The sequence below is a fragment of the Misgurnus anguillicaudatus genome, chromosome 10 (assembly GCF_027580225.2).
Source record: "Misgurnus anguillicaudatus chromosome 10, ASM2758022v2, whole genome shotgun sequence".
NCBI lineage: Eukaryota > Metazoa > Chordata > Actinopteri > Cypriniformes > Cobitidae > Misgurnus > Misgurnus anguillicaudatus.
In genome coordinates this window covers 10,980,092-11,006,286 of record NC_073346.2, presented here as the reverse complement: position 1 = coordinate 11,006,286, position 26,195 = coordinate 10,980,092, and the positions used below count along the sequence as shown (strand labels likewise).

At 36.8% G+C, this 26,195-nt stretch overlaps 3 protein-coding genes across 7 annotated transcripts in view; 1 reads left to right on the top strand and 2 right to left on the bottom strand.

Moving 5' to 3' along the window:
- The window catches only part of LOC129447686 (F-actin-uncapping protein LRRC16A), a 140,909-nt gene that overhangs the window by 79,005 nt on the left and 35,709 nt on the right, over window positions 1-26,195 (top strand). For 3 of the 4 annotated variants that reach the window (XM_073871859.1, XM_073871857.1, XM_073871860.1), the window contains exons 14-21: window positions 154-231; window positions 1,412-1,488; window positions 2,073-2,177; window positions 2,267-2,336; window positions 5,004-5,015; window positions 5,284-5,365; window positions 8,155-8,254; window positions 8,346-8,400. In XM_073871859.1, the coding sequence (XP_073727960.1) occupies window positions 154-231; window positions 1,412-1,488; window positions 2,073-2,177; window positions 2,267-2,336; window positions 5,004-5,015; window positions 5,284-5,365; window positions 8,155-8,254; window positions 8,346-8,400 (579 nt within the window). The remainder of the gene's footprint in view (window positions 1-153; window positions 232-1,411; window positions 1,489-2,072; window positions 2,178-2,266; window positions 2,337-5,003; window positions 5,016-5,283; window positions 5,366-8,154; window positions 8,255-8,345; window positions 8,401-26,195) is intronic. The other variant, XM_073871858.1, reaches the window with a different exon arrangement.
- LOC129447688 (uncharacterized) lies at window positions 9,743-16,296 on the bottom strand. Its single transcript, XM_055209434.2, has 7 exons — window positions 16,084-16,296; window positions 12,258-12,587; window positions 12,083-12,178; window positions 11,919-11,978; window positions 11,727-11,828; window positions 10,237-10,277; window positions 9,743-10,162 (listed from the first exon to the last, which is right to left on the bottom strand). Exons 1-7 carry the CDS (start codon window positions 16,121-16,123, stop codon window positions 10,010-10,012), a joined length of 822 nt encoding a protein of 273 aa, XP_055065409.2. The 5' UTR covers window positions 16,124-16,296; the 3' UTR covers window positions 9,743-10,009.
- LOC129447689 (uncharacterized) lies at window positions 16,574-25,462 on the bottom strand. Of its 2 annotated transcripts, XM_073871856.1 has the most exons (7): window positions 24,323-25,462; window positions 21,555-21,624; window positions 21,168-21,244; window positions 17,601-17,684; window positions 17,426-17,518; window positions 17,236-17,288; window positions 16,574-17,104 (listed from the first exon to the last, which is right to left on the bottom strand). In XM_073871856.1, exons 1-7 carry the CDS (start codon window positions 24,360-24,362, stop codon window positions 16,859-16,861), a joined length of 663 nt encoding a protein of 220 aa, XP_073727957.1. In that variant the 5' UTR covers window positions 24,363-25,462; the 3' UTR covers window positions 16,574-16,858. The 2 variants fall into 2 exon arrangements, with proteins under 2 accessions (XP_073727957.1, XP_073727956.1); XM_073871855.1 differs by lacking the exon at window positions 24,323-25,462 and having other exon boundaries at window positions 21,555-22,019.

Here is a 26,195-nt window from a genome sequence, read left to right as displayed (position 1 = left end):
GTTGTATAAATATATATATCAATCAATTATATATATATCAATTATATAATCACTGATAAATACATTTAACTAAATTACAATATAATAAACTAAATAAATACTATTTGTATCATAAACATTTAACCTTTTACTTCCCTGTTTTTACTCCCATAGAGTTTCTACAATTATCTCGGGCAACCGAACAGCCTGCACACATTGGATCTGTCCAACACAGACTGCTCACTTGATCTGGTGAGTTGCAGCTTTCATTTTGACGGTGTTAACTAAACCAGTGTTTCCCAACCACTGTGCCGTGGCACACTAGTGTGCCATGACAGCTTGTTTGGTGTGCCGTGGAGAAATTAAAAATCACAACTGCGTATGTCAATGTCATCAATTCCAGCCAGGATATAATCTTTGTGTTCATCAAAACAAGTGTACTTGCATTGAATGTGAGTTCTACATTTAATATAGTAAAATATTCCAGTTAAACAAGTCATTTAAGCATTGCAATAGAGGTTTGTGCATTTCTTTTAATGCTTTTTGGTATAGTGGTGTGCCGTATGTTTTAAAACTGTGCCGTGACAGAAAAAAGGTTGGGGAACACTGAACTAAACTAAACATATTTGCAATGCAGCATTACTCCTCAAACATTAAAAACCTCTAAAACTTAAACTTATTTAACATTTGCAACTCACTCTCAAACAACACAAATATAAGGGTTTGAAAGTCCCCTATTGAATTAGATTTGACAATGTTCTCCTCATTTAAAATACAGCAGTGACTGCATAGTGAATTGTGATTGTAAACAGTATATTGTATATTGATAACTAGTACTTCCTTCGGTAATTGCAAATCTAGTTCGTTTTATGGACTATAATCGTGTTTGCTTAAAGGTGCAGCGTGTACATTTCAGGAGCATCTGACAGAAATTGACAGAAATGCAATATAATATTCATAACTATATTTTCAGTGGCTTATAAAGACCTTACATAATGAACTTTTTTTTAATTACCTTTTTTATAACGACGAATGAGTCGTTTTTGCCTATACATACCTTACATAGACGTCGCCATTTTGTGGCACCCTAAACAGATAAACTGCTCTACAGAGTGCGTCTCTGTGTTGTCTCAGATGACGATATGTTTGTCCTGCGGTGGCTACTGTAGCTTCTTTATGCGTTTCGAAAAGGAGGGGTGAGCTGTGCAATTTGCAACCTGACCTCTAGATGCCGCTAAAAACTACACACAGCACCTGTAAATGAAATGTTTAATTTAATTTTTAGATTGCAATTAAACAAACAAATCTGTTATTATCATTGGTTTATCATTTATATTAGTTACTATTGTAAATATGTATGAATTGTTGGGTTATGGGTTCATCTCATTACAGGCTGTATAAGATAATGAATATATGTCCGTGTGTGTGTTAGGTTTGTTCTGCACTTCTCAGAGGGTCCATCCAGCACCTCACCGTTCTTAATGTGTCAAAAAGCATCTTTGCCCTCAGGTAAAAGTTTACTTTTTTAATCAAAGGCAATGCAGAATTAGATTGCATATGGAGAACAGAGGACACACACCTTCAGCGGCACATCTCCTATTGTACCACCAGGTTAAGCTGATGGGCCTCCATCAATGTATTGAATTGCTGTCCAGTTCTCTCTCTCTCTCTCTCTCTCTCTCTCTCTCTCTCTCTCTCTCTCTCTCATGTGTTTATGTGTGAGTGAGTAGGTTAAGTCGGAGAGAGAGTGAGAAGCATGAGGTTGGGAGCTAGATTGATTTGTATTATCAGGGGATTTATGGTGTAACGGTAGACTCCTTACCCCGAGGGTGAAGCCATCTGGGAAGGGTCAAAATGCTCCAAACTGCTTTCAGTTACCTCCCTCCATTTATAACTGACCTCAGCACTATAGACATTATCTCAGATCAGCATTCACAGGATCTCTCTGTGTGTGTATCACCCAATGATTCAGTCAAAGACTCTCGAGTTATCAGTGAAACCCACAAATGTTATTTAAAATCATTTTAATGATGTTCAATCCTAAAAACACAAAATGTCTCCTGCTTGACCTGAACCGGTGTTCGTCTTTACAGGAAAGGTAAAGATGCGCCTCCTCCATTTAAACACTTCTTCAGCAGCGCAATGGTTCTCAACACCATCAACGTATCGGGAACCAAATTACCTCCAGAGGCCTTGAAGTAAGAAGCACAATGGAGACACCACATATCGTTTCCTTCACCTATACGTCTCACATACTGTTTGTAATAAGATACTGTTTCTTTTACAGAGCGCTTCTGCTCGGTCTGGCCAGTAATGGTAATGTTAAAGATGTCTCGCTGGACCTCAGCTGCTGCGAGGTAACATATAGTATACATCTACACTTCGTTTGCCTGTTTATGCATATGCACAAAACAATAATAATTGCATACTTTTGCTAATCTTTCATTTTAATATACACGTCAACTTTGTTTGTTAAACGTGCTGTCATTATTTTCATATCTTTTGCAGCATAATTAAACCCTTAATTAATAATCTAGGGTAAAAATACCGATTTGTTACTAAGCTTGTTAAAAACTAATAGAAAGTGTGTGTACCATCACAACCCACTGCATTTAGTCATCTACTAAACAATATTTATCACATGAAATCTAATACAAAGGGCTGCTGAAGTTGTATTCAACACAGATTACACCTTCAGGAGATAGGAAATTTCTCTGTATATGATCTGACTATTTGACAAAGTATAGTCATTGGCCAGATTTGTTGTTGTGGCTTTGTTTAAATTTGGACTGAACTCATGCTCTTTCATGATCATTGCAATACTCTCTATGAATGATATTAAAGGGCCAATAAAAATGCCCATTTTAACAATATGTAAAATATGACTCAGGTGTGTTTAAAATGTATTTGTGAAGTTTCAGCTTAAAGTACCTCACAGATCATTTATTATAGCATGTCCATGTTTTTATGTCTGTACCTTTAAATGCAAATGAGCTACTGCTTTCGGTTAAATATAGATCTGATTTCTGTAAATACAGTCTGAGACAATACTATCTTTAGCCGCATTAACACTAAAATGTGCCAGTAAGCACATTTAGAAAAGCTTTTGGGTAAAATCAACCAGTCAGTCACTGGCTGAGGGGCGGGGATTTATCAGTGTGACATCACATTAACAAGAGAATCAAAACAGCATTTCTAATTAAACTGCTCTGGTTTAATGGGGATTAAAAAATGGTTGTTTTATTGTATGGTTGTTGTGTTTAGACACTCCCAACACACATTTATGTCTACAGACCTTGTAAAAGTGGATTTTGCATAATATGTGTGTATTTAAAGTAGGCAATTATCTCTAATGTTCGGTTCCCAATTTACATAAGGTTTAATGGATATGGAGTGTATTTTGATCTTTTATAGAGCTAATATTTTATCCTGAAGACAAGATTCAAGATCTTAGCTCAATGGTAACAATGTGTCTTGAGATTTGGATTAAGGAGACCTGCGGAGTTATGTTTCAACAGGGTTTTTTAGTTCTAAGCAATCTTAAAGAGAAAATACCATGAAAATCCAAATTTTCCATGTTTAAGTGCTATAATTGGAAACTGGTAAATGTGATGAAGAACAACTCGGTAACTTTGTTTTGGTAAACCATTCTCTGCAAGCATGTGAAAAAAAATAGATCATTGAAATTTGGCTCCCCGTGATGTCAGAAGGGGATATTACCGCCCCTTAATCTGCACTCCAACCACAGCACTCCCATTTAGTGCAGAGATCAGCTAATTTGCATTTTAAAGGACACACCCAAAACGACACATTTTTGCTCACACCTATGAAGTCGCAATTTTAACATGCTATAATAAATATCTGTATGATATTTTGAGCTAGAACTTTACATATGTACTCTGGTGACCCCAAAGATTTATTTTACATCCTAAAAAAGTCTTGTGAAAAGTCTTCTTTAAGACGTTAAAATGACCGAACACTATGTTAAATATGGTATAGCATATACTGTATAGCATCAATGTAATTAATGATTTATACAAATCTTTGTAGGATTTTTTTTATTAGTATTTTTTTATCTCATCACTGGAACTATTTTTCATGCTAGTCAAGTCAGTAAAATCTCCTGTGTTTGTATAAAGGTCTTCTTGCGTTTCATAAAAAATTAAGTTTTCCCCTAATAAATCTGAATATTGTGCCAAGCTTAGAAATGTAAAATGTTAAGTTTATATAGATGTATGTGTGTGCATGCTCAAATACAGAAGGCCAGTTTCACATCTGTAGCCTGTCTGCTTGCTTACAGACATGCATCCTGAGATTTGCTATTGCAAAGCTTTTAAGATAATGAATTCACACTAATGGGTGGAAAAACTAATTAGATAAATCCCAGCGATATCATCCATACCTAATTGTAACACACCGGGGGCAAAATTCACTAAACTCTTATGGCACTTCTGCAAATGAGGTGTTACCACTTAGAGAAAGCAGGCGTTAAACAGAATATACAGTAAGAGGTTTGTGTGCATTTCCTATTATATGTATGAGACAGATAGATAGATAAATAATTAGCATATATTATAATAATATAACATTATTTTCTTAAAGGCGGAGTCCACGATGTTTGAAAAATGCTTTGGAAAAGGAGACGGGCCGACTACCAAAACACACTTATAGCCAATCGGCAGTAAGGACCGTGTCTACTATAACCGACATCCTTGCCGGGTTGCGTATGTGTGGGGCGGGTCTATCAACAGAAGGTCCAGATTCTATTGGGGTAGGGGCGTGTTTGTTTAGGTGATTTCAAATATCAACATTGGCTTTCAAACATCGTGGACTCCGCCTTTAAGTGTATCGCCTGAGCAGAGAGCTTGTGAAATAATAAACACTGTACCCCTCTTGGATTTTGGCTATAAAATGAAGCACCATTTGCTGAATGTCTTGATAGGATAGTGTGTCTGTGTGTGTATATTAGTGAATGTTGGCTGTTCTAACATATGCCCATCATTCTTCCTTTCTGCTCCCTAAAGCTCGGTCACTGTGTAAGTATCTCTGTAGCAGATGGTTTTCATCATCACAGTAGTTGCCTGCATCCGTACAGTTTCTTCCATAACTTCATCATTTTTCTGTATATTAACCCACCGTCTTCAGTAGAGCATCTCCGTGACTCATTTTATGTACACATTCACAACCTGCTGTGTTAGTAAAAACTTATGTCTGCCTCCAAAGGTTTGACATATCAATCTTTTGTAGGATCTGATCGAAGATCTTTCTCTGGTGGTTCAGTTTAGTTTTTTCTCTGGTTTGCAGCTGCGGTCCGGTGGCTCTCAGATCCTGGAGGGCTGCATTGCTGAAATTCCCAACATCTCCTGCCTGGATATCTCAGATAACGGTCAGTGAATGCTGTATCATGTGATGCATTAAACCAGGCATCTCCGATCTGTTTGCAGCTTTCTACAAACACTGCACTGTCACAGTAAATAGCTTGACAAAAGTTGTACTTTTGAACTTTTTGTATCAGCAGTTAGGAATGAAAGAAAACCTGAAGGCTAAACATATAATTACTGTCTGTGTTTTGACCGTAAGCATTTTTCATCTACAAGAGCGGAGGAAAAAGGCGTTAACCTATTAGTCACTTCATCTAGTTCATCTGTTCTTCATTAAAATGTTAATTTTTTTTTCGACTTTAAATCTTTGAAAGTGAAAGGGTACATTTTGATGTTTGTGTTTTTATGTGTGTGTATGTGTGCACATTTACAGAACCAGACAAAATGTTTATACCAGCCTAATTATAAAGTTACATAACACACACTGTTTCTGCTTATCTCATGGTAATCTTGAGTACCTATAGAGTAGTATTAAATCCTTCATATATCCAAAGAGTCTTTAGTATTATCAGATTTATAAAAGACAGATTAGCTCTACCGATTATTTCCGAATGAACCCGACTCACTCACGAGCAAGCAACACAAACAAAACATTATCCCACTATCTCTGGTTAACTTATGATTCACTACATGTTCAACTCGTTTACATTATATGCACTTACGCTTAAATTTTTCTCACAAACAACAACACACTCTTGTGTGGTGACGTTGATTTCATGTCAGCTCTTGGTTGGTGTGTGCGTGCACTATTCCAGTAAAAGTGCCCATATTAGGACTTCCACTGTACTTCCTGCACTGAAATTGCCCATAAAAGAAATAAAGCAAGATTGTTACGTATGAATCTTTCATGTTCGAACCTTTACGAACCCTGGCGAAGTGCATTCAGCACTGAAATGCTCTGTCACACGTCCAACTGCTTTTTGGAGACTTTTCCTTATTTACCAATAACGTTCGAAAAAATGAAGAAGAAGGAGTTACTACCGCGGGAGGAGCGAGTACGAGTCATGCAACACTTTAAACAACACTGTTTAACATATGATTCACTATGTTCGTGTCATTTATATAATATGCACGCGACTATTTCCAACATAAGACAGAAGTCTTACTTACCGCATGCAACTCATGACCAGGTTGGGAAAATCCAGTGCATCAAACACACACGCAAAACTCCGCTGCTCCCCCGCATAAACAACCTATATCCATTGTTTCCATACGGCTGGCTTTCTCCTTACATCCAAAAACAAACTTCTTCTTTTGTGCCATTGTTGAGTTTTGAAATTAAACAAAGCTGTCGCGTGATGTGATGTTTGTAAGTTTTAGCGTCTCCCGCTGATTGGTGGGCGGGGTTTTCCGGGGGAAGTGCCCATAAAAGTGATGCGTATAGAAACCCCTGAAACGTCAGCGGGACCTGTAATCGAATTAAACTTTCCGAAACTTGTAATGAACCCTGGTGAAGTGCATTCGGCACAGAAATACTCTGTAAGGGGCCAGTCACACCAAAAGCGCTTTAAACGCTTGCAAACGCAAGGCGCGACGCACTGCCTTTTTAAAAAAAAGAGCAGTGCGACGCGGCTTTTCATATTGCTAAGCAACCACTGAGTCAGCTGTCTTGTCAATCAAATATTAAAGCGTGAGCGCTCTTTTGCTGTTAACTGTCATATTAGCAGAAACTTTAAAAAGAGGGCGCTTGCTCTGACCTTGTTTGAGAATGAGAGGTGCAAAAACACGCAGGAGAGAGTAAACTAGTGGAGTTCGGTTCTTCAAAGCAACTGTAAACTTCCCTCACCACAACGTAAGGCCCGCCTCTCCCCTCATTCCATTGGAAAGACGCGAATGACGGCAGGCGCTTCTCCGCTCTCAGCCATCCTTCAAAAACGCGTGTGTGGCAGGCGGCAAAAAAACGCAAGGCGCTCGGCGCGCATTAACAGTGCGCAAACCCTCCCTCCCCATAGAATATCATTCAAAAAAGGCGCCTGCAACTGCCATAAACGCTTTTGGTGTGACTGGCCCATAACACGGCCAACTGTTTTTTTGACACTTTGCCTATGTTAAGCATGAGGAATCCAACTCTTAAAGGGATACTTCACCGATTTAGCATTCAGCTTTGTATCTGTAGAAACCCGGCAGTATTACTGAATGACCATGTTTCCCTCCATCATTTCCCCCTGAGAGGAGAGATATCTGCATTTTGGTTCTGCAAAAAAGTCCTCCGATGATGCAAAAATCGTCATATTACATCATCGGAGGACTTTTTTGCAGAACCAAAATGCAGATATCTCTCCTCTCAGGGGGAAATGATGGAGGGAAACATGGTCATTCAGTAATACTGCCGGGTTTCTACAGATACAAAGCTGAATGCTAAATCGGTAAAGTATCCCTTTAAGGCACACTCACATTATAGGCGACTTTGTCGCTGTGTGTCGCTTGATTCTTTCAAAAGAGGTGTTTTTATATCTGGTTGTAATAAATAAGTAACGTCCACTCCAGTAACTGACGAAAGCCTTATGCCGTGAACTCCACCTCTTCGTTCTCATTGGTAGTCGCTCCCGAATGTCGCTCAAAATTCGCATAAAGTTAAACATTGCTCAACTTTGTCGTGCGACTGGACACGGCTCATCCAGTCGTCAACAGGTACTGTCGTTCGTATCGCCGGAAGTCGCCAAGCTTACATTGAAATCAGTAAGATTGTGTCGCTCTGCTACTGCTAGTCTGAATGCAGCTTTAAACAACATTAATAAGTCAGAATGCATGCTTTTGTTCAGTTCATGTTTAATGTTATTTTATCTGATGTCAGGTCTGGACTCTGATATGGCCACTCTGTTAGTATGGCTGGCTAAGAACCGCTCTATAAGACATCTCTCACTGGGGAAGAACTTCAACAACATCAAATCAAAGTAAGCATCTGAGAACATGATCTGCGTTGTTCTGCTAAAATCCAAAGATCTAAAGATATATTTATTATTTGGTGTTTTTGTGTTCACTCAGAAATCTGGCTCCTGTTTTGGATAACCTGGTACATATGATTCAAGAAGAAGAATCGGTAAGTGATGAAAGCTTTATTGTGTTTGCTGCTCATTTAGCTCACGATGGTTCTGCATGTTTTAGAGACAACATTATTCTTAACAGTACATTTGGGGTAGCATGTAAACATCATGACATTTACTGTATGGAATTGACATGGTATTATGCCACTTTTTGTAAACAGGTTTGCAACTAACAAAATGTTGTGAGGTTATTTTTATTTAAAGCTTTTGTTCTGGTTTGCCGTAATTTGTCATTTTGGGCAGGGTGAAAATTTCCAGCGAGTGATGCTGAGAGCTCTGTATCTATCTGGAGTGGAGGTTGTTTTGTGCAGAAAAGATTAATGACTTTATTGAGTTACTGCTATTATAAGAGCAGCTGTTTATCGGGGTCTGCTGGGCGAATTGGGTGTGTGTGCGTGCGTGTGTGTGTAATGGTCTTAAAGCCCAGAGCACTTGTCTATAAGAGGTTAATGGATGAATGTGCTTCAGACTCTTTGAGCTGGTGGACTGCAGATATGATGTGTGATTTGTGGTTCTCTCTGATACTCGTGACCCAATGTAAACCTAACAGTGTGACAGGCATTCAGTGCATGCTAATATTACTGACTTAGTCATGCCATGTCTCCTGTTATCTGTGTGTGCATTTGACCCAGTCCTGAGCACATGACCACAGCCGTGAAGCATATTTTCAGCAAATAGATTGCTGTCAGGAACTTGCAAAATTTCTACACAGACCCTTGCGTATAAAGGCAACAACTAGAATCATCATTTCACACTAAAGTGTTGTTTGCTTTATTTGCACATCATGGATTCTGATGAGCTTGCCATGTTATTGTTACTTTATTTGTTATTGCACAAAATAGGATTGTGTACAAGTTTTATTTTAGTAGTGCTGGTAAACAATTACAATTTTTAATCGAAATAATTACAAGATGTGACGATTAATTAATCAAAGGCTAAAAGTTTGGTGAATTAAAGATATCAAATTGCCCCTCTCCAACCCGAGTATGGATTATCTGGTGTGGATTAACTTGTTTATGGATTTACCAGTTCTCACCATGAATATAGCCATGCTGTAATGGCGTGAAGTATAAATAAAGAAATTAACAGACCTAATTTTCAGTTTTTCTTCACATAAGATCAACGCTGTGTTCATGTATTGGCCACGCGTCTTTACGTAATACAAATTCATGTGAATTCTTGTGAATCCACTTTGCCACATTCGTATGCGCATGAATGTAGGTCAAAAAACCAAAAGTCAAGTGTAACTGAGGCATCAAAGACTACAAAGAAGTCTTAAAAATACAGTGACAAATAAAAGTTCAATTCCAAAATGTGCTACAACTGCTTTTAATATACAATATTATCTACAATAATATCTATAAAATCCATGTTAAAATCTCATAATCTAATGATGAGATTAGGAACATGTAAATTTGACTGACCTGTCAATATATCAGATATCAAGCTTATATATTCACAGAACGTGCATAGTATAAAAACATAAAACAACACAATAAAATGACTAGGTTTTCACAGGCAGGGTCACATAATTACATTTTAAATATATTACAAGTTTAGGAAAATTGCATGCTTAAAAGAAGTACATGAAACATAAAAGCCCAGTTAGTTTTTAAGGTTATTTTTATAGTTTAAACATTCATAAATTGGATCAGACTGCTTCTTGTTCAGCTCCTGGTATATTGAGTCATGACGCTTGCTTCTGACATGTGATTCATTGTATTGATTTTCAGTTCTCTCGGTTTTACTATTACCAGTCTAAATAAAAGCATAAAACTGAATCGGTTATCTGAAATCTTTTGGCATTTTGTGCACTGTAAATGTTTACTTACCGGCTTACACACACTTTTCCTGTGTCTTGTGTTTTGCAATGCTGTGACAAACAAGAAACAGTATGAAACTGGGAGTATTGTTTTTTTCAATAACCAAAACACAAACATTTTATCGAACTTCTTATGTACTCCAACATAATTTAAGTATAGTAAAAGCAGTCCCTTGCTTTAATCCAAGTTTTAAAATAATGGCACCATTGAGGTTGATTGAAGTTTGACAGCTTCAGTCCTTTTTCACATTCATCATGTGGCAGAGAGATATGTCATAATCTTTACACTGATGTAATAATTGTCAGTGTGTAAATCTCGAACAAATTTAAAAGAGCTGAAAGCCAAAGATTTAAAAACACTACTAATAATGATTATGTTTTGCATTCTTATTTAATGTAACGTATTAAAGCCACATTATGTAAAAATTTGTAATAAAATATCCAACAACCACTTGCACAGTGTGATATATTTTATGCAGATGTGTGCTTGCACTATCCCAAAAGTTTCCAAGGATTTGTAAATCCATAGAAATTCCTGCAGAAACTACTGCAACACGAATGGACAAATGTGGAAGTGGCGGTTGTGCCTTGCAGCTAATTCATTACTATGTCAATTTGAGTAGCTTGAAAAGCTAATATAATTAAAGCTAATATAAATATAATAATATTAATTTGTCTGGTTATGGCTTTGCATAATCTGATGTTCAAGTGATTTGAGACTGTCCCAAAGACATATAAGGACTCCAGGGTTTCCCGCAGAAAATGTGTTAGTTAAGGTGGTAGGGTTAGGCGGGTGCTGGGGGTGTGGCAATCAAAGGGGCGGGCGAACATGTCATGATGAAAATGAAAATATTTTTATTAAAAACACTCAAATAAAACTTAATTTTGAAGAAACTATGACAGAAAATGAACAAATACTAGATTATTTATGAATTAAATGTTTTTAACAAATACATCTAATGGGAATAGCTGCGTGATGAAGTGAAACTAAAGGTGAAACTAAAGGGTTAATAAACACAAACTTTTGCAGATGTTGTAAAATATCTGGCGAACGATGATAGATAGCATGAAGATTGTAAAAACTATTAATTAACATTATCTTAACTATTATATTTAATCAACAGGCACGTGCAACCTAGCTAGCAGGTTGCTCAAACAACAAAATCACCAGCTAACTTACTTTAAATTTCCAAGAACTATAGACTAATACAATAACAGGCTTAAATAAGCCCAAATACATCCACTTACAGTTTTCACGGGTACGTGTGGCGCGCATACGCACTCACAGTGTGAAGAGCGTCCACGCTGTTTTCCGAGATGCACTTGACGGCCTTTTGTGCCTTTTTTTTTAAGGTGGTAGGGTTTCCCAGCTTAGGTGGGCCGCCTGAACTGCAAAGCGTTGCGGGAAACCCTGGACTCATTTTCTACACGACGTTAATATGGTCAGTGTGGCACATTTGCTTTCATTTCATTAACAAACTTTGTCAATCTGAAACTTACATCTTCTCCTGAGTCTAAAGCAACAGACCAGTATCAGTACACCGAATAATACTGCTACAATAACAACAGCCGGTCCAACATAAAGAGCCATCCACCTCCAATCTAAGAAGAAACACAGATCATACAGCCCTCATACAGATAAAGTTTAAGTAGTATAAATAAACAATATAATATTGTAAATGTGTTACTAACCTGAATGATCTGTTTCGTTGGACATTTTAGTAATAGCTGAATGTGTTGGTGTGAACGGTTCTTTGGATTTGATAGATAGAGATTTAAATAGGTCAAATGTCAACAAAGCTATTTCAGAGTTTCTATAACCCAGAATCTTTTTAATGAGGAGATGTGAATTTTACCTGTCACCATGTCACATTTAGATGTCTCTGTGTGCTTGATGAAGGATCTCTCAGTTGGGACTGAAGATCTGACTGAGTTTACTTTTTTTTGAGGTGCTAAAGTTGAGACATTTAGAGTAGATTACCAACATATGGAGCATATCTGTACCTGCCATGAAAGTTACAGCATACATACCCATCATTACTGAAAGTCTGACCACAACAAAAGTTTCCACATTATGACCTTTACCAACTGCACAAGCGTAAAGTCCTGAATCACTTTCACTTAGAGAGTCTATAGATACTTGAAGTGTTTTTCTCTGATGATCATCAGTTATTGATACTCTGCCTTTCTGCAGAAATCTCCGTCTATTTAAGGTGTAGATCTCATTGAGGTTGTGTCCTGCTGTCATTTTGAAGAAATATTTCAGACTGAAGATGTTGTCTGCCATGTAAGCACATTCGAAGTTGGCTCTTTCACCCCTGTATGCGCTTACACTGAGTTCACAGAGTGTTGCACAAAATCCTTCACAGAAAGAGAGACTTACAGTATTAGCCTTAAATATAATACATTAACCTATATATAAGAAATCTGCAAGGCACTCGAATAATGTAGAAATAATTAAAAAGCCTTTATTTCATATGGCTAAATCTTTAAAAACAGGTGACAAATACACCTACACGTTGCGGCTAACAAGCCGGGGTGACCCTGGCGAAGGCTTGTTAGCCGCAACGTGTAGGTGTATTGGTCACCTGTTTTTAAAGATTTAGCCATGTGAAATAAAGGCTTTTTAATTATTTCTACATTATTCGAGTGCCTTGGAGATTTCTTAAATATTGATTAGAATTATCCCTTGCATCCAAAGAGCACAGAGAACAGCGTTTTACACCCCGTGCAGCACTTCGTTTGCATTTTTTTTTTGCTTTGATAATATATTAGCCTGTTTAACAGTAAATTTCACTGTATCAATACAACATTTAACATTTTTCATACTTTTAATAGTGTGTTGATTTAAACAAATGACAAGCAAGGTAGGCAATGCATATAGCTGTTGGGTGTGTGTTCTTATTAGTAAAGTAAGTTTATTTTATGAAAATATACATATAGTTGTGAATTGTGTATATTTGTGAAGTAGAATAAAATTCTGGAAATTTAAACCACTTATTTTCAGTGATAACTTGTAATTTCATTACTTCAGTAAACCAGTTTTTGGGTGAAGGTTTTATTTTAAAGGGAAACCAGGCAAGTCTGAGTATTATTTCTCTACGAGCGCACCCTAGTGTCTGGAAGTAAATTCTTTCAAACACACTGTCGTAAACTGTTGTCCCTCCCCCCTCGCAACCCAGTTTATCAGCCTATTTCCAATCCAGTTATGTCTATCTAAGTAAGGTAAGCAATATTTCATTTCCAACTGATTTTTTATTTTTATTGTGTTGTCATGCATAATAGTATTTTTACCGTGAACGACCGTTATGAATGAGGCAAACTACTGCTTTCGTGTTTTGTTTTTTATTGGGAGAGTGGGCATGAGAATAATATAATTTAGGGCTGGGCGATTTGACCTAAAATCAAAACCTCGGTTAATCTAACATTTGACATCGGTTACGATTAATAAACGATTATTTTTTTGCCTCATAGTTCACTGACAAGGTTGGAAAGTTTAGGGCACACCTTAAATCAGCCTGCAATGCAATTATTCACATTTTTCCCAAAATAACTGCATTACTGAAAAATATTAAATAGACTTAACTCTATGCAGATGTTGCATGTCATTATGTACAATTGATGAAACTTTCAGAATGGGAAGTTATGAACCAAAGAATCATACAACCCCCATGACTAATTATAGACATAAGATACATACATAATAAGTTGTATCCAGATAGCATATTGTAATGAGATGAGTAGGGCAAAATACATACTTGGACTATATCCTTTACACGTTTCTTGTATTCAATCCATTTTTTCTTAACTGGGCACTGATGTCTATGCCATTTATTCTCATCTGTAATGCTTTTGGTGTTAATGTAGACTAGAAGTTCTCCCGTTCTCTCTCTCCGTCATCTCTGAAGTGTCTAATTAAACTCACGCGGGCGTGTCTTTTCGCGGTTTTGAGTGAGTGAGATGTGATGACATTACCCGGGCTGCTTAGAGACCCATCGGTAGATTAAACTGAGCGCGTGTGCGGTAAAAACCCGATCGCGCATTCCGTATTTTTGTCACAGGTGCCGGCACATTCGCGAGTACTTCTTAAAAAAAAGTACTGTGCTTCTTTTGGGCACTAGATGATCCTGCTGCTCAGTTAAACAGTGTTTGAGTTCTCCTCCATGTTTCGCTGTGCCACTGACAGGACGGGGCGGAGTTACGCAACATCACACGCAGCAGTTTGTTTTTAAAGGGAAAGTATTAACAGGATTAAAAACCGAAATAACCGACATGATAAAATAATGTCGGTTAGAGGTTCTGAATTTCGGTTTCGGTTATTTTTCGATTAATCGCCCAGCCCTAATATAATTATAAGTAAATAAATATATATATAGACAAGCAAAGGGAAAACGTCATTCGTCCAGATGAACTTATAGACCTTATTTTAGACAAATATTATCCTTCTACATCCATCCATCCATCCATCCATCCATCCATTCTGTCAATAGATTAAATTTAATCTAGATTAATCGCATGATTTCCTGAGTTAACTTGCGATTAATCGCAAATTAATTGCACGTTTTTATCTGTTTTAATGCTCTAATCAACATGGATTTGGACAAATATATATGCTATATGCAAATGTATGTTTACAACAGCCTGTTTACATTTTCAACAGAACCATCAGACATAGTTTTATATATGATTTCCCTTTAGAAGACCTTGTTCTTTTCCATATCTGTTTGCTGCTGCATTTGTCACCTGTGCTGGCAAATTGAGTTGGGATGAGCACATTTTCAAAAAATCGTTATTTTATCATTCTCTATTAAAAAAAAACTATATGTTTTTCTTTTATTGTTTAATTTTGACATTGAGACAGACCGCTTTAAGAGACTAATGTAAGGTTTTAATACACAACAGATACTTTTCTTCAGCAGTTAACCAAACATTCATTTCAGATATAACAGATTTTAAGTCATACCTGCATGGATTTTTGTCAAAAAAGATTTTTTTTAAAAACTTATTTTGTGTAGATGTCTATATATATATCGGGGTCGCGCACTCGCCCGTTTGTGTGCATGCGTTTCAGCATCAGGAAGATCGCTTTTGAGTCTTGTCACTCTTAATAACTCTTTTAACATCAATCAGGTCCCAAACTTTATCTCTCTTAATAATTATTTTAACATCAAGCAAGTCCTGCAGTCTATTTTCTATAATTAATACATGCTTTAAAAACGAAACCAAAATACGAGCAAGCTGACGCATCTTTGCTTTAGATTATGGATTTGGGAGGGTACACCTCTCAGCGAACGTAAATATAAAGATAATTTTAGATGTTTAATGACCATTTAGAGCATTGGATTCGCTAGACGAGAGCTTAATGTTCTTATTTTTATGAAAACCTCAGACTCATCTAGACAGCGCCGGTCACTTGCTGCGTCTCAATTCATCCAGTTGTGGGCTAGACCAAGGCCAGGATTTCGGTGCGTCTTCCGGAAGTCGTATTTGTTGACCGCATACGCCATTCAGTTAAAACATAAGACATGCAATCGTAGTTTCATTCTTACCTTAAAATGTAACTGTTGCTTTTCGGTAATAATAATAATAATCTTCTATGACGTTTTTCTGAAAAAATGATACTTTCACCCCTGCTATTCCCATAAACAAATAAAAGTAGACATTGCACAGTTTTCAATGATGTATCAGTTGTATTGGTATGACCAAATATCAATATCAAACAAATCTCTTTGTGCAGTGATTAAAAAAAGAAGAGGTTGTGGCGCCCACGTCACAGTCAACCCCTTGGTATTAAATGTGTTATTATTGTTATATATGATATCTGATTATTAAATAATAAGTGTAAAGTCAATCTTACCTGAGAAGAGAATGACTACAGTGCACAATTTGCTGAACATTTTAAATTTAACGAAAACAATCTTTGTTGAGCAGAAATCACGTGTGATCAGCTATTGTTTGTCCTGTGGTTGGATTAAGGATGTGTGTGTAGTTACTGAGCATCTTTGCCTTTTGTACAAAACACATAAGTACTTCCTGTCCTCAGCTCTTGAAACCCACTCCTGCTGTTTGTGCCCCTCACTGCATGTGCAACTTGTGTATTAAACACTAATCGTGTTATTTTACTGTATCCGTATAATTTAATGGTCATTTTTACAACTTAGTGGTTCTGACTTCTGTTTGAAATAACACATTTTTAGTTTTGTACTCATCTTTTTGTTTTGATTATAATAACACAGCAAATAAACTACAGGAAGTGGTCACATGTGTATGTATCAGTGTCAGGCTGGAATCAGCATTGTGTGCATGCTGGCTTGTGCATTTGTGTGGTTTTGTGAACTTTTTTTTTTTTTGCAGTGGACATTTAACTACCCACAATTGTATAAACATTTAATGAAAATCATTTTAAATAAAACTAAGATGTTTTCCTGTGCATCCTATATACAGTATAACACTATATTACTATCTTGCACTGCTCATGTTTAATGTCACCATGAATTCTTTTTATTAACAAAAATTAAGGATCTAAACATCCTACAAACACACATACAATTTATTTTGGCTAACTGCTTGTGTTGGTGTGGTTGTGGTCAGGTTAGAACAAGACAGCATTATGTTCACATCCTCAAACCCTGTCACACTTCTTGTGTTTTGTTGCTTTTTGGTTTTAGATGGTGGTAAATTGAATCCGATTGGCTACTGAGGTCTAGAGTCTGATAAACTGGATCTGATAGGATTTTGCTGGGTTCTTCATAGTCGTCATCAGTTTGGTCGCCACAGATAAGATCTGGTCGGTTGTGTGGATGTTCACTCAGATTAGTGGATGTCACTTTGAGGTCATGTTGGCGATCGAAAGGATACTTTTCATAGTCACTCTCCATCTAAATAAGCATGCAAAAGAAAACAAACAATTCATGAATTGAAAAACCAGTTTGTTTTAAAAAATCTTTAGGTCTTTAACATGCATTGTGTTGGCTAAAACATGTAAAACCTTGGAGTAATGTTAACTCACCCGTTCCCGTCTGCTGCTCCTGGATCTGCTTTTTCGTCTTGTTAATTTCTTTGCTAAGGGCGTGTTAAAGGATACAAGGAATGTCAATTAAGGAAGCACACTTACAGTATATACCTGTAAATAATAGAGCACTTTTATGTATTTTCCTAGTTGTGCTGTATATTTTTTGTTAATGAGGATAATGGTTTACCATTCCTGTTTTTTCTGTATTGTAGTACCAGAATCCAGCCAAAGGGCAGTAAAGTGATACAACCCATCACATAGAGGAGAATTATCAGATGATCTGTTAAGAATTACAACAACCCTAATCAATGATCACCTCATAGACAAGATAAATAAAGTAGACGTCCGGCTTTGATGCTAACCTGAAAATCCTGTAGATTGCTTGTTTCCAGTGGAGCTGATGATATTAGATGTCAATGTTGTGAAGATCTCTGTGTAAGTTTGTCCTAGAGTTCAAACTATAGCTGATCAAAGGATATATGTGACCCTGGACCACAAAACCAGTCAAAAGGGTGCATTTTTTGGAAATGTAATACAACTATTTGAAAATTTGGAATCGAACTGTTAAAAAAATCTAAATGTTGAATAAATTGCTCTTTAAAGTTGGCCAAATTAAGTCATTAGCAACTGCATCAACTGTTTTTACAGTAGGAAATGTACAAAATATCTTCATGAAGCATGATCTTTACATAATATCCTAATGATTTTTGGCATTAAAAAAAATGTACAAATATTGATCCATGCAATGTAGGCTTGGGCGGTAATATGGTATACCACGGTATCTAAAAAAAAATTGCCGCGGTATCAGTTTCTGTATGTCATGCCTTCATAAAAAACAATGCACTTATATAGCAGACAAGGATCAAATATTAAATATAATTTATTTAATGCCTAAAAATGCATATGCGTGGTTGTCATCACGTGACAGCGTGGAAGAGAAAGTGAGAGGGGGAAAGATGGCGAGTCATGCACCTAGTGACCTGGTTTTGGAAAAGAACACAACTTCTGCAGTTTGACAGTATTTCGGGTTTGGACCGAACGAGAAGGGAGAGGCGGTAAATACGAACGAGGCAATTTGCCAATTGTACAGCAAAAAGGTGACCACGAATGGGTTTTTATAGCTGCTTTTTGTTATTAAAAGTTGTTTGGGCGGTGTGATTTAATTTAATTGATTTGTGTGCGCGTCTCTGCGCGAAAACTGGATGTTTATGTTCATTTTATTCTGTATTTGCACTTTTTATAAACTGCTATTTGTTGCATGATTTTGTTATTGTTTCATTATTAGTGTTTGGAATTCAGTTTCTGAAGGGTTTAGGCACAAGTCAACAGTTTGGTGACACTGTCTGAGCTTTACGTCATAATTTTATAATTACTCACGGTAATACGGTATACCTAGGTACAGGGTCCGAAATTAACACCCGCCAAGCGCCAAATGCGGGTAGATTTTCCGTTTGGCGACTAAATTCAAAAGGCTACCCGCCACACTGGCGGGTGATTTTCATACCAAAATATGAATGCAATATAATGTGGTTGCCAGTAACTAATCTGGGAACGAGGTGAGCTAGCCACAGAACGTCTCTACGCTCCAAGTCTCGCACTAGAGACGGTCTGTTTCTAGCTAGTACTGCAGGTAACTTGCGGTCTGCAGCTATCTGCTGCATATTAGCTATCAGAATGCATCCCCGCCCTGCCCGTCGGGCTATCTTGACTTATAGGGAGGAAAAAATATATTTAAATGCTTATGCATTCTTTCACAGATTTGGATGGGTAATAATGGTGTATGAAATTCAGACATTGTGTATTTAAATTACGTTTTAGCGTGCGCTCGAGTTTTACTTTCACTTTCGAGATTGAGCGAAAAGACGCAGTAAAGGAAGCAATCCGTCATGATTTCTCATGGATTTGTTGGGCAAATCCTCCAACTTCGTCCTGTCAGTCATTACTATCCTCACGTAAGAAAATTAAATCTCTCGCAGCAAGCTTTAAAGTATAGAGGGGTTGCAAGTTTACAAACATTGCAGGGTGCGCGCGCAACCAAGAGGCAGAAAGCCCGATTGGTGAGCTGATCTGCTACTGCAACAACCTTAATTATTGAAGCGTTCTTTATTGTTTGTATATAAATAAGACTTGATTTTAGTTGTATCTGTTTTTCTGTCTTTATTTTTGCAGTGTTACTGTGATACATGTATGAATTATAATGTTATCATTATAATGCTAGTAACGTAATAGTCGCATCTACTGGTATGTTAACATCAGGCACCCAGCACTGACTCTGTTGGTACTATTTTCCACGCAACAATTCCTTGGCATTTTGAATTACAGACACCGCTACTAGCATACAACACAATGCACGTCTCTTCTTTCTGCCTCTCGGTTGCGCGTGCAACCAGTTATGCGGCTTTCACATAGGATGCGGTGTGCGCTGCGCTCGCCGCTGGGTTCGGCGCAGCCAAGCGATTTGTGCTCTGATGGCCAGACCAAAGTAGGCGGGGTTTTCAATAAATTACTACAGTGTTTATATTTGCGTTAAATAGTCGACGAGGAATACAGAGACTGATGTTGCTCGTCTCCATTTCACGTAACTTTAAGCATACCTACAACAAGCTGCTTGACTTAAAACACACCTGACATGCCAACTTGAATTGCTACGTGTTTCCATGAGACGGCTTTCCTTCCGATGTCTCTGTAGGAGCATAAACTTGTATAATAAAGCCCTTAGAATCCCGAGTATAAGCTTTCGTCCATTTTGCTTGTTTGGATGCCCCGTTTCTATTGGCCGCGCGGGTAATCGTCACAGAGCGCAGCGCAAAAGTTAAACTATGTTGAACTTTGACCGCGGCGTGAGCGCAACAAAAAACCGCCCTCGCGCGGCGCAAGCCATTGAAATGAATGGGTTTCATAGCGCAGCGCAGCGCACACCGCATCCTATGTGAAAGCCGCATTAGTGACGTCGCCGTGCAGTGAAGAGAGTGACTCTGTGCAGAATCGCTCTTAAAGCGACAGTAGCCCCTGTTTTTCTGATCGAAAAAATTATCCAATCCGTAACTGGATGATCCAAATGTGAGTTTTGTGACCCACTAAACCACTTTTAAATGGTGAGTATATCTGGTGTGGGGATGAGCAGGAAAAGTTGGTTTACATGGAAATCCAGTCTTTTTGTTTGTTAAGAAAACAACAGCATCAAAACAACAACAAGAATAGCAGATTAAACATTGTGGTTAGATGCCCTATTGGCTTTGTATTGGCAAAATTTGGCCTGTGGTAAAACTAATTGAATAAGCCTGTGCTACGCCCACAAAGTCAAGTGGCATTTTCTTATCTGTGACTTTAGTTAATATTTGTACTGATGATTGATATGTACTGGAATTTGATATGTGTTATTTGTGTTTTGATAGATGTTTTGTCTTAATATTCTACATTAAAGTACTGTATTTTTTATTCGGGCTACGGCTACCAAAAACTGAAGAGTGCCTGCCCGAAGGGCTACCAGGGATTTTGAAATTTTGCGAGCCCTGCCATGAATACAGCAAATTAAATTAATATACATGTGACAAAAAAAGGCTTTATTATTCTGGCCGGTAAAAAATGTGTTTGGCTGGTGGATTTTTTAATCTACCAGTCCCCGTGGCAGGTGAGCCAAAAAGTTAATTTCGGACCCTGCCTAGGTATAATAGGAAGGATGTTTGACGGTATCAAAATTTGGATACTGCCCAAGCCCTTATACAATGTATTGTTGGCTATTGTTACAAATATACCCGTGCGACTTACAATGTGACTGGTTTGTGGTCTAGGCTCACATATACTGAAAGAATGGATAAAGGACAGATTTGGATGAATTTGGATTTCAAATGTATTTTCTCAGTGGCATCCCTTATTTATTTTAGTATACAATGATATTGGAAGTATTATGTTTATAGAGAGTATTTTACCGGTTGTTGTGGAATTATGGGAAATCTCTCTGGACACAAGCAAATCAGGCCTGGAAGAGACTGCAACGTGGGAACCACTGAAATTGCAACAAAAGCTTTTCAATACACACTGGGATTGTGATATACTGGCATGACTTGAGTTTTAAAACAATAAGGACTGAATGGTTTACAACAATTCAATATCCTCACCACTTTTTGCATGTTTGACTTTTGCCTACTTTTTTTGACTTTGACACACTATTCAGTAGCTTTTTTTTAGGAATATTTATGATGAAGGCTGTGTTTTAATACTCATCATACACTATGCTATCATGCTACAAACGTGCTATATGTTATTGAGAATAATTGAAAAATTTTCCTTTCATCATGTTGACATCAGTCTCTTACTTTGATGGTAGGTTATCATGGCCACGGTCATATTGGGTTGTGTTCTGTACACCCTGAATGCTGCCAATCGCTGGAAAAAAGCAGAGAAATAGAAACACATAGACTTGTATGTCAGACTGAAGATCATCAGACCACATGAACTTAAATTGAAGGCTGTAATCATTGCTCGAGTCGCTTGGCTGCTACTGTACAGGTTAGAGAAATAGTAGCTTGGTTAAATTAAAGGTTGAATGTCCCAGCCATATAAACAGGGATGTTTTCCTACACTGCAAAACTGAACACGTCAGCCATCTTCTGTAAAATGACATCATTTTAAATGTGCAGCGCACCATACAAAAAGTTATGATTCCTTGAATAAAAAGTATTGGATACAATACATGTGTATTATAATAGTGCTAGCCTACATTTAGATATCTGATTTACTGGCTAGCTAGCTAGCTACTGTGTGAACACATTTAGGTATTTGCCAGTTAAGCTGTTAAAAATGCAGCAAGTGTGGCTTCTGTTGTACTCAAGGCCTGGGAAATAAAGGGGAATCCCCCCTTAAGTGATATAGACCTTTTGCAAATGGACATCAGAGTTACATCAATGCAAGCTGTGCGCGCAATGTGGTTGCAGAAAAACAGTGCTAAATAGGAATGCCAAAAAAGATGGCCTTTATTTTTATAGAATAACATCATCGAAGACACCATTTGAAGATAAACGTAGGTGTTTATGTAAGGAATAATTGACGACGGGCCATTGAATTATAAGAAAATAATGCACACCAAGGTGGTAATGCGGCACGACGCAAAGCGGAGTGCCGTTACACCGCAGGTGTGCATTATTTTCAAATAACTCAAAGGACCGGAGTCAATTATTCCGCTTATACCACGGTTACCACAAACTTTGCTCTGGTGCCTATTTTTAAGACATTTGAAAAATTAGGTGTGCGGTTTACAGAAAAATAATCAACACCCATAGAACATTTCTCAGCCAATCAGAATGCAGCATTCAACAGACCCGTGGTATAAAGTTGCAATAAGCCCTCAAACGGACAGATTGGAGTGATGAAATCATCTGAAAATCTATTAATAATTATAATAGAAAATAATTAAATAAGAAGTCTCTGTCAAAGTCTGTTGCCTCTTTGTGTTTCTTATAGCGTTTTCATCACATTACATTTATTTAGAAAGATTAAAGATTTATTGGGTTATACTAAAACAACTGTCTTCTTTTTTTTCAAACACATAGCCTATAAATAGAAGGAAGAAATAGAAAACAGGAAAATTATGAAATGTTTAATAAATGTTAATATATAGAATACATGATAGTATTGCTTTTATATGTACTTTAGCAATTCATACTGTAAAATAATTGATTTACGAATAAAGAACATTACATATATGGAATCCAGTCTGTTTCAGATGTTTGAATAATCCATGAAAACCATCTAATAGAATACATCCAATGACCATTTTTGTCCACAAATGTGTATAATCAAAGAAATATAGATATATATTTTTATATGTTTACATCAGATTTCGCATGAACATCTTGTAAAAGAATATAATATACAATCTGAGGACTATTTTATGTTGTAACACTGTATATATAAGATTACACTTTATCCTCTTTAATTCAATTTGCACGTGCTTTCAGAGCGTGATTTAGCAGCACATTTGATTGCAAAGTGTGTATGGCTTGTAAAAAGCAACGTCATATTAATTTTTAATACTTTAGCCGATTGTGTTCTTTGGAATTTGAGGTATCAAAAATATTGGGTCTCATTCACTAATAATTGTGTACGTTTTTCGTATTTATACGCACACTTAAACTTCTCACGAAAACGTTCTTCCTAAATCACAACACGTGCGTACGCACATGCGTTTGTTCTTATACTTGTTCTTACGTTAGTGAATTTGAATTGTTCTACATGAGCGGCCACGTGCACAAGGTTGGTAATTTGCATAAAACACACCCAAACCAGCTCCATATAAGGGATTACCACAGTGCTATATAATCCAGAGAAAATTTTAGAGCAGTTTGTCATAGAAGCAAAAGAGCTTTTTTATTTTAGAGGTTTCGCTGTTGCTGGAGGAAACCAGTGCTGTCCACCGACCGGAGTAACATTAAATAAATATTTGATGCGTTAACAAATTACATTTACTTAATATGACAGAGACGCGCATCTGTATCTAAAATAAAACAGACAGGAGATCAAGTGATTGACGTTTGGACTTCTCATTACATTTACATGACGTTTTTCATAAAGATTTAAAAAGGGGGAGGGGGGGTGAAGATTTGTCATTACATGCATTTTTTATATGTCTAGAAAAATTAAGTAGGCAACAATAATGTATAATATAATGTTTAATATTGTATAATAATATACAATTCAGAAAATATTATAATATAAAATATAATCATGTCAATTTTATATATCAACATTATTATAAACGTTATAATTATAGCCTAGACTGTTTGATTATAGCATACGTGATTATTGCGTACGAGCGGTTTTAAGTTTTCTTGAATTTTGCATACATTTAGAAGACATTTTGATACGAAAGTTTTTGTTGAATCACGATTTGTTTGTGAAAACATTCATCACACATCTCAAGCACAAATTTGTGCATACGCATGCTTAGTATATGAGACCCATTGTCCCATTTTGTTTTACTCGTAACTCAATTCCCACCGTTAAATATTTGTTTTTCTATGTATAGCTGGGCTTATTTAAATTAGAAGTATAACATGTGTAATGATGAAATTTGCAGTAAACTCACATGAAAGGAGAAAGATGACTGGAGCAGTCATCATCATCATGATTCCTCTGATGGATAATGAGTTTAAAATAAAAGCACACTCGACCTCTTTGGTTTAAAGCTGGTCACAGGAAGTCGCCAACTCTAGATGAACACATTTCAATGTCTGTATGTTTTCTGTGGTAAAGAGCAAGTTGAGGTTAAATGACTTTAACAGCAAAGAATGCAAAATGCTGCTCACCTTTCAGCTATTCACCTTTTATTTTTTAAAGCTTGTATATCTGATTGTTTACTAAGATATTCTACATTTTAATCTTTAAAATCAATTTACGGAGGTACTTTGAAATAAATAATACAAATATAAAAAAAAGTATTAATTGAAACATATGGATTGGTTGTGAATCTTTCCACATTGCTTTGAGCCTCTGGCTGCACATTCTCCCATTGGATGATGGTACTGCAGTTTTTTTGACTGAATAGTTAATAAGATGTCACACGAAAGATGTCACACTAAACAGGAAGAGACCTGATGATAGATGTGGCTGTAGCACACAGTTTTGTGAGGTTTTGGTTTTTGTGACCGCTGCTCTTCTCTCTTGCCCTATTTTTAGTCTCTTTCATATGCAGGTGGTTCATGGCCACATTTGATCTACAGGGACAATGAATACTTTTTTTTTTTTTGGCTGCTCATTAAGTTTTTTCTGCCAACCGTCAATCCGTAATAAGACTTTTAATGTTAACTCCATTTAGTATAAACATCCCAGCTAGGCTAGCTCGTGGCTAAAGAGCGCTAGTCTTTCAAAGAGTTTGTCTAAGCTCTCATGAGAGATTTTGGGCAGACTGATCCTCCAGTCAAGGTCAGTCAGCGCTGAATTGTTTAAATCCAGTCGGTCTGTATGCTCTCAGCGTCTCTCCTCCACAGACATCAGTGACTGACCTCACATAATCTCTTCAGCAAATGGAGCAGTCTGAGTCTGGAGTAACAGATGAGTCCAGGAATAAGATTATGTGTGAAATGGCAGACCGTGATAATCCTGTCAGAATGACCAAATCTGATACATACAGAAAGAAAATGAAAAGAGATTTGGATTTAATGGATTTAACACTGGGTGATCATATTAAGAAATTAGATGACTGTTTAAGTATATAATGGTCTTATTGCAGTCTCCAACCAATATTAAGTTTTACGTGTTTTAAGCATCATCAGTATTACAGAATAAGTGCCTGATACATTATCATTAATGAAATCTGTATTTACTTTCTTAAAGTTCCCCTGTTGTGAAAAATGTTATTCCTTAAAACTCATCTTTTAGCATCATACTAACATATGTAAATGTTTTCCTGTCACAGTAATTTCTTCATGCTTAGAAACAGCTTGAATGTAACTCTACACGCTTTCCTCATTTAGTATACACAGATCTATGAATATGCAAATTGGTCCCTGCCTTCACTAAATCGCACCAGCTCAGACCATAGATTTAGATGTACATAGATACTGCATTAGCAGCTCCAAACACGTAGCATATGTATAAGTTTGCAGCGCATATTTTTTTGGCGCTGATGTTCAGTGTTGGGGGTAACGCATTACAAGTAACGCGAATTACGTTATAATATTACTTTTCTGAAGTAACGAGTAAAGTAACGCATAACTTTATAAATGAACACATTAATATTTTCGTTACTTTTAAAAAAAAGTAATGAGAGTTAATTTTCAGTTTAATTAATTCAATTTTAAAATAAAATAATGTATTGAATTAAACTGAACATATTAACGTAGAATTACGCACTCTGTGCGCCTAAGCGGGAACAGTTTGAGTCAGAAATGGAGATGGCAGGCCAGAGCTTGACATTTTTGCGATCATAAAAAACACCTGCAAGGACTGAAAGAGAACAA